This window comes from Primulina tabacum, chromosome 14 (genome assembly GCF_025594145.1).
Source record: "Primulina tabacum isolate GXHZ01 chromosome 14, ASM2559414v2, whole genome shotgun sequence".
Classification (NCBI taxonomy): domain Eukaryota; kingdom Viridiplantae; phylum Streptophyta; class Magnoliopsida; order Lamiales; family Gesneriaceae; genus Primulina; species Primulina tabacum.
In genome coordinates this window covers 6,561,395-6,570,021 of record NC_134563.1, presented here as the reverse complement: position 1 = coordinate 6,570,021, position 8,627 = coordinate 6,561,395, and the positions used below count along the sequence as shown (strand labels likewise).

The following is an 8,627-nucleotide window of genomic DNA, read 5'->3' as shown; positions in this document are numbered from 1 at the left end:
TTTTTATGCTAAGAGTATTACTTTTTATTGTGAATATCGATATGGTTGACTGTATCACAGATAAATATTCGTGAGATCGTCTCATAAGAGACCTACTCTTTAAATACATTTGACAACGACATTTTTTTTACTCCCCTGACATATTTTGGTTTTGGTTTGAAAAACATTTTATCTTTCTTTAATATTCATTTTATCATTTGTAGAGGCTGATATTGGATGATGCAAAGTGCAAATTATAATTTAACATTTTCAAAAAAATAAAAACCCTTTTATGAATATGATATAAAGAAGATAAGGAAATGACATGTCACGGAAATCAAAGGTCCATATTGAACCTATCATACAACAAAATCATTCACAAAATTTCCTATCCTTGTGCCCATTTCCCCTTAAACTCCATCAAGCCACACATCAAACCATGACCACCATCCCACACCCCACAACCGCATTCTACCACCATATCACCACCGTGCACCGCTGCCTCGGCCACCACCCCCCAACACAAAGTGTCCAAGCAACATTGTCCGAACACGAAAATCGTCGAAAAATCATAACAACAATCCTAACCACTTCATTTGCTTTAGGCCTACATGCCACTCCATTAGCACAAGCTCAAGATTGGGGGACACGTTCATTTCTACTGGAGAAGTTCTTTCAGCCGGGGCTATCGCCGGAGGATTCCGTGGCAAGAATCCGTCAGACGGCGGAAGGGCTGCATGAACTTAGGGGTATGCTGGAGACCATGTCTTGGAGATATGTCATGTTTTACATACGACTGAAGCAATCCTATCTTTCTCAAGATATGAGGACTGCGCTGACTACTTTGCCCGAAAACAGGAGGAAATCCTACGTCAAAATTGCAAATGAGTTGGTCGACAACATGTCTGAGGTATTTAACTTCAAATTACGTTTCATTTTTTACGTTGATTTTGTTATATTATGGAATATTGTTTATAATTAGTTGAATGTTTCTTGTGACAGTTCGATAGTTATGTTCGATCGCCAAAGGTTTACGAATCATATTTATACTACGAGAAGACGTTGAAATCAATAGATGATCTTGTGGCGATGCTGGATTGATACAATCTTAATTTCTTCACTTTTTGGCTTAATTTTTTGTTGTTCTGTGAATTGTATAGAATCAGAGTTTATTATCATAAATGATTGATACATATTATTTTTATGAGAATTGAATTTTATATTTATTTAGATATTGATGACATGATAGTAGGGGTGAGCAAGAGTTCGGTTAAACCGAATTAACCGCCCGAACCGAACCAATTCAAAAATTCGGTTCAGTTATTTCGGAAATTCGGTTTTCAAATTAAAAAAAAAAATTGGTTATATCGGTTAATTCGGTTCGTTTACGGTTTTCAAAATTTTGAAATCGGTTAATCGAATTAACCGATATAATAAATACTGTTATTTAATAAGTTTGTATTATTTATCAATTTTATATATTTTAATTTTTAATTTTAAAATCAATATAATATGTATTATTTGTGTTCAAACAAAACTTATACATTTGTGATGTGTGATTTTATATTTTTATGCATTAACCGATTTTAATTCGGTTCGATTTTCATCGGTTATGAAAATTAATCGGTCGGTTCGGTTCGGTTCGATTCGGTTCGGTTATGGTTAATTTGGTTCGATCGGTAACCGAACCGATCGAATGCTCACCCCTACATGATAGGGATTTATTAATCAAAAGCATACAATTATTTATGTATGTATATATCAAGAGTGGGCCTTTGTGAGACGGTCTCGTTTCAATTATGATAACGGATATTGTCTAGTTATGTAAATTTCAATTAGTCATTTTTCTGTCGGAGTACTGATATAATACTTTGTATGTTATTAGTGCCATGTCGACATCTGAGAATTGAAATTTGACAACATTTTACTAAATTCAAATGGACAAAGATATACTGTCAAAATTATAATTTTCTATGAATTTATAATTTTTCAGAATTAAAATAATTGAGTTTTTAGGTTTCAAAAAATAAGTTGAGTTTTCTTCTGAGTTCTAACATATTAGCTGCATAACTAATTTGATGCTGACAGTTTCTTGAAGGGATTTGTCAAGTTATTGTGTAACTCCAGGTGAAATTCAAAGATGAAATGGGTAAATAAATTTCATATAAAATTGGTGATTTATTTTTATTAATGGCTATATCTCATTCTTGCTTATAAGAACTTCATTGAGACTGCTGTTTCTTTTACCGATGTGCCACGAATTGCCAATTAATATGAAAGAAATGCGTAAAAATACAAGGATAAATGAGATCTCTTATTTGAGTCATTCATGCAAAAGTATTACTTTTTATGCTATGAGTATGACTTTTTATTGTAAATATCGGTAGGGTTGACCCGTCTCACAGATAAAGATTCGTGAGACCGTTTCACACGAGACCTACTTAAAAAAATACTGGATCATAACCATACTTTATCTAATTAGAAGATTAAAATTCTAAAATATACCGACTTAGAAGACTAAAATATCTAATCTCTTACTTGTTTTTTCTTTCCCTTCAACCTACTTGTAATTCTAAAAAGGCCCTGGTTTGGGGGGCCCGTTATTATCTAATTTCCTATTTGATAATGGGCCGCATGCCAAAGATTTTATACCCATTTGAACTCAGAATCAAAGCCCAGGACCAAAAGCATCTGAATGCCAAAACTCTTTATTCCTTTTGTCTAACAACTGAAACGCAACCTTTTCCATTTTCCTTTAGCTCCTCCGCATATCAGTGCTTCTGTTTTCAGGTAAATTTCTATCAATTATTTCTTTTGTTTTTCTTTGTCTGAAATTATGAGAAACTCAAACAAATATTGTTTCAGCTTAATGAATACACGAATACTTTTCTTAATAAAAAAAACTGAGAGGGACTTGTTTAAATTTTGCCACTTGATTAGAAGATCGGAAAAAGGGTTGATCGATCGTTAGATATATATTTTTAAAAATCTATCTATGTAATATAAAGTGAGATGTAACGTTAGATATATATATTTTTTAAATGTTCATTATTTCGAGTTTTTTTGTGTACAAGAAAATTAATTTGTTTCTTATTATGAATTGATTAAAAATGTTTTGGCTCGATTTTCCAACAAGAATGGCAGATAATGCAAATTTTGAAGCAACAGCAGAGGTTATCAGTGGTGATGATCCAAAAGTTGAGGAAGCAAAAGATTTATCGTCTCACCAAGTTTATGAAGAGATAGCGTCCCCAAAGCAAGAGGTATGTGCAATTAATACTTGACAGTTTTTAAATTGAAACGAGATTGTTATAATTGGATTTCGAACTAAAAATATCACGTGAGTTATTGATATTTGATTTATATTATGTGAAAATAAAACATCATGTGTGATATTATTTTGGAGGAGATGGTTTTTATTATTTAAAAATTAGGCAAAAAATTGTGTGAAACGGTCTCACGGGTAGTATTTTGTGATACAGATCTCTTATTTGGGTCATCCATGAAAAAATATTATTTTTTATGTTAAGAGTATTACTTTTTATTGTGAATATCGGTATGATTGATTTGTCTACAGATAAAGATTCGTGATACCGTCTCACAAGAGACCTACTCTAAAAATTATTAGACTAGTGATAACTAGAATGAAATATTTTTTAGAAAAAATAGAATGTAATATAGTTGATCAAAATAATATATAATAATTGTATTTTTCCACATATAACCAGGAAGCGGATAAGTTCAAATGGAATGCGAAAAGTAGTGACTTTAAGATGCGCAAATATTAACCAGTGATATTTTTAGAGTAGGTTTCTTAGACGGTCTCACGAATCTTTATATGTGAAATTAGCCAACTCTATCGATATTCACAATAAAAAGTAATATTCTTAGCATAAAAATTAATACTTTTATACTTTTTCATGGATGACTCAAACAAGAAATCCGTCTCACAAAATATGACCCGTGAGACCGTTTCACACAAATTTTTACATATAACCAAGAAGCGGATAAGTTCGAATGGAACGCGAAAAGTAGTGACTTTAAGATGCTTAAATATTAATCGGTAATTGAGAATCCATTCAATCTATATTTTTTAAAAAAAGAAGCTAAATTGATACTTGATTTTTCTTAATCATTATTTTTATTCAAAAGGTGGTATAATAAATTAATATTTAATAATTAAACATCTTATATTTGGTTCATTTACAAAATTAAATATCACAGCCTGTTACAATATATTGTTTTCTATGTAAAAATCATCCATTAATTCTGTCTGATGATGCATTATATATCATTAACTTTCATTTTCTTATTATTCGCATTATACATCGTTTTCTTATCTTATCCCACAAATCAAACGGTACTATTGTCATCTCGTTCTGATTCTAAAAAAATGATCAAGAACAAAAAAGTCGTAATACCTTATCTAAAATGAAAAAAGTTTTTAAAAGCGCAAAATTTGATTGCAACCTATATTTTTACATTTTGGGTTTCATATATTGTCATTCTCTATATTTGGCAGGAGGAAAAAATCAAGAAAAAGTATGGAGGTTTGCTTCCAAAGAAACCTCCATTAATATCCAATGTAAACCATATTCTCTTCACTCTCAAATTTGGTGCACCTAAACCTACATGGACTCACTACTTGTACTTTCAAAATTGTGGCATGTTTCCAGGACAAAGAACATGCGTTTTTTGATTCTGCTGATTGGGCATTGGGCAAGGTAATTTGTTGACAAATCTTGAATATGTTTCGAATTTATTCGTGCATATAGCCGACATGACACAAATATAGAACGAACCTATGGTTACTTCATGTCCGGGTTGATTAGTGAGGCACTGGGTTATTCTACAGGCAGGGGCACAGAAGAGCAAAGGACCCCTTGAGGCTCTTCGACCCAAACTTCAGGTATTTGATGAATACTCTAGCATTGATTTCAAAACTTTCAAATTTCTAGCATTTTTTCCTAGTACTCTTTTGACATATCTAAACGTTTAGGGGAAGGATATATTTAATTTTTTCACCATATATAAAATCTTAAAAAGTATGAAAAATATTATGAGAGGACAGTCGTTAATACTGTCTTCTGTCTCCCCGCACTATTAGTACTCACGCAGAAAGTACCTCACAGCCCACACCGCATCAACAAGCACGTTCAATATCAGCTTATGCCCCTGCCAACGATGGAGAAGGTACAAATATTTAAGGAAATTTTCAAATTTAAAAAAGGGTTCTTCCATCTCTATACTTTTAGCTCAAAGAGCCCTTTCTTTTCTCATGCAGAAAGTGTCGAGTCTGATGATGTAACACGTGAAGAAAATCGACAGAGCCCACTCGATGCAAGAGTCGAGAGCAACAAAAACGCGACTGATAATCAGAATCAACAAAACTGACTCTATAAAATTCATGACAAGTACCAACTTCGCATGCTGAGCCTGGAATAAATGTGTTATATTTTGTTTTATGAAGACGAGAAACAGAAACACCATGTATGCAAAAGTTGCCATTTTCTGAGTTTCTACTTTTCGTTTCTACATTCACTTAGAGTACCAAATACGAATATAATAGAAGGGTAATGATTAGTATAAATCTGTTGCAACATCCTGAGTAATCAGAGATTAAAAAAAAATTTCAAATTCATTCATATCCGTATTGAAAGGTGGTAGTTTAACATAAAAGTATGGTGTAATAAAATGATTGTGTATTTCAGAATAAGTGATATGTGCAGTGTTGTAACACCTAGAAAGTCAAAACTCGTGTAAAAAAACGATAATTTAAGAATTATGTCAAGACATATTCTCCTTCCAATCTCTTTTTTTTTTCTGGATAAAATACACAAAAATGTTAATCCACACAACTCTCCCGGAATTCAAACATGATAGATGTTTTAAAGCAACACTAGTTGAGAACATCCATCATTCATTAAATGACCAAACATTAGGGAAAAAAACATCAGAGAGATAAACTGAACAGAGAGAAATATCAAAGAAATAAATTAGAAAAACTAAAATGCGTCACTATCAGAGATCTGTTATGTATATTCATGACCAAAGCTTGAAGATCATGATTTTGTACCTTCTTCATCCGACATTTTTGCTCCCATTGAAAAATTTTCTCCTTCTTTTTGACCAGAATGGACCATCACATCTAGCAGTAGGCGGTACTCTGCCACATGGGTTTCATAATGGGAAATTATTTCCTTGTCCTTGAGGATCTGCTTAAGGCCAAAGTCTATATGAGCTTGCAGATAAGATGGAGACAAGATGATACAATCCGAGGGAACCACAACAGATGAGGAGGATGACGTGTTGCCAACTCATGGGCAACACCAGATTCAGACCAAGGAAGATTCAGACCAAGGAAGATCTATTTTCCTGTTTCCCTTAAAGTTTGTTGATGCGTTCTTCAAAAGTTCACTTACATTCGAGAGTTCCTCATCTATATTTCGTATAAAGCCTTGGGATTCAAGCAGCCCATAAATCAAAGATGGAAAAGGCAGCTTTGTGGATTTCAATTCACCATCGACAAACTGCATAATTGTCTTGGATAGATCTCTTATGAGACGTACTCACGAATCTTTATCTGTGAGACGGGTGAATCATATATATAATTGTCTTGGATAGATCTCTTATGAGACGTACTCACGAATCTTTATCTGTGAGACGGGTGAATCATATATATCGATATTCACAATAAAAACTAACACTCTTAGCATAAAATGTGATACTTCTTCATCGATGACCCAAACAAGAGCTCAGTCTCATAAAATACGACTCGTGAGACCGTCTCACATAAGTTTTTGTCATTGTCCTGAACACCAACTTTCTAAAATTAAAGTACTTCCAGTACCTTCGATTCTGGATTGCAGTCTTGTGAAGCACGAAATAAAAAAGGTCGAGTTTGTTGCAGGCAATCTTGTGAGATAATATTTAGTGAATAAAGAATCATTTTGGATATTTTTTAATTGATTTTTTTATTCATTTAGAATTTATATTTAAATTTTTTACTAAAAATTATGTAAAAAAATATCATATTATATTTTATAATATATTTATATTATTAATTTAAATAATTTATCAAAACCAAAATAACTGAGCCGTTGTGGTAAAAAATTGAACCAACTCGAAGGAAAATGATTCAGATATCGGATTATATATTTCTAAAACTGAAAATAAAAAAAAAACCAAATAAAAAATAAAACCAAACTGAACCGACCAATAAACACCCATAATAGCCTCTTCCTCATAGTCAGATCTATCTTCTGGGTCGAGTAGAGAGTGAATAGAGAAAGATTCATGGTTTTGTCTGAATCTTTTTATGGAACCAAATTAGAGTCGTACCCTACCTGTCGCCTGGATCTGCGCAGTTGAGATGGAGAAGGAAAAACTCTATTGAGTACTTCAAAATTAAGCAAGTTCTCAACTTTGATTTCATTAGACGATGAATTGATATGTATACTTATTGAGTATTGGTTCTTCAGCGACTGCAACCATCGGTAGGGGGTTGAACTTTTATTACGATTGAGGATCATAATACGGTGTTTCCACATGTGGCAGAACACTAGTGTCTGCACCTTCTCACTCATTATGCCATGCGGATCATATTGATAAGCTGCAATTTATGGGATAAACGCGAGAGAAAATTTAGGATGCTGATGGTTAGCGCAAAGACTGTTAAGAAATTATTAATACCTTAAAGTTTTAGGTGACTGACGAAATCAAAACAACATCTAATTGCTTCAAGAAAACAACTGTTGTTTATCTTGTATAACAGGAACTATGCAACCGCTTGCAATAAAAGAGCTCCAACCGCTAGAATATTCCCAACCGGTTGCTCCAAGACAGATTTCGACCACTTCATTAAAGATATATTAATTGCTCACTTAATAAAATACATTCTCTGATCGGCTCAGGACAATGAATGGTTTTGCACCGCTACAAGTCAACTATGTTCTGCACCATTCCCGTTAAAGATCTTCATTAATGTCATTATCCCAGAATAAAAGATTGTTTATACATCCTACAAGTTCTGATGTTAATAAAAGTTGCCACAAAATGATGCTCAGCAGCAACTCTTCAAGAAACGGGATTCAAAGTTGCACGAGCAAAGAAAATATTAAATGTTTTGTTGAAGAACATTTAATGTTATTGCAGCTGATGGTGTCATATCATTCCAACGCGACAGGTTTACGTTACACATTTTTTTCCGACCGTTGAGATGATAGCTTATATAAGAAGAGTTGAAGTATGCAGGCAAAAAGTTCGATCATTCTAAGTTTTTCAACTGCGAGATTCCTACACTCCTAAAGCTTGCATATGTGAAGAATTGAGAGCACCTAAAGATCGTATACTTCATCGCTCACCTAGCACGCACTCAACAAAAAGATATCTGATCATTCAAGGATCATCTTCGTGCTACTAAAAACGTATTCTTTAATTACATCAATAACCTTTGGTTATTTGATTAATATTGTTGTCTGGTGAACCGAAGGTTCTTAAAATCCAGAAGTGTAAAGTGATTACTAAGAGTTCCAAAACATGCATTGTGATAAGTCTTGATTGGAGTGGGCTATTGCAATAAATTTGTAAAGCCAAAGTCTTTTAGTGGAATCCTTCATAAAGAGAAAGAATGGATGACGTAGGAGTTT

General features: G+C 33.0%; 2 protein-coding genes across 3 annotated transcripts; both read left to right on the top strand.

Annotated features, from left to right (window-relative positions):
- Window positions 1-355: 355 nt before the first annotated feature.
- On the top strand, window positions 356-1,205 carry LOC142524544 (photosynthetic NDH subunit of lumenal location 2, chloroplastic). Its single transcript, XM_075628578.1, has 2 exons — window positions 356-889; window positions 982-1,205. The coding sequence occupies exons 1-2, from the start codon at window positions 419-421 to the stop codon at window positions 1,078-1,080; spliced, it is 570 nt and encodes a 189-aa protein (XP_075484693.1). The 5' UTR covers window positions 356-418; the 3' UTR covers window positions 1,081-1,205.
- Window positions 1,206-2,535: 1,330 nt separating this feature from the next.
- On the top strand, window positions 2,536-5,497 carry LOC142524638 (uncharacterized). Of its 2 annotated transcripts, none has more exons than XM_075628685.1 (7): window positions 2,536-2,769; window positions 3,116-3,242; window positions 4,502-4,564; window positions 4,656-4,703; window positions 4,835-4,888; window positions 5,087-5,172; window positions 5,264-5,497. In XM_075628685.1, the coding sequence occupies exons 2-7, from the start codon at window positions 3,117-3,119 to the stop codon at window positions 5,277-5,279; spliced, it is 393 nt and encodes a 130-aa protein (XP_075484800.1). In that variant the 5' UTR covers window positions 2,536-2,769; window position 3,116; the 3' UTR covers window positions 5,280-5,497. The 2 variants fall into 2 exon arrangements, with proteins under 2 accessions (XP_075484800.1, XP_075484799.1); XM_075628684.1 differs by having other exon boundaries at window positions 2,586-2,769; window positions 5,112-5,172.
- The last annotated feature ends 3,130 nt before the right edge of the window (window positions 5,498-8,627 follow it).

Excerpts from the sequence above, each read along its gene's own strand:
- LOC142524544 (XM_075628578.1), top strand. The coding sequence starts at position 419 with ATGACCACCATCCCACACCCCACAACCGCATTCTACCACCATATCACC. Across the intron at positions 890-981 it reads TGGTCGACAACATGTCTGAG|TTCGATAGTTATGTTCGATC; the intron begins GTATTTAACTTC and ends TTCTTGTGACAG.
- LOC142524638 (XM_075628684.1), top strand. The coding sequence starts at position 3,117 with ATGGCAGATAATGCAAATTTTGAAGCAACAGCAGAGGTTATCAGTGGT. Across the intron at positions 4,704-4,834 it reads CTGATTGGGCATTGGGCAAG|GCAGGGGCACAGAAGAGCAA; the intron begins GTAATTTGTTGA and ends GTTATTCTACAG. Across the intron at positions 5,173-5,263 it reads CCCTGCCAACGATGGAGAAG|AAAGTGTCGAGTCTGATGAT; the intron begins GTACAAATATTT and ends TTTCTCATGCAG.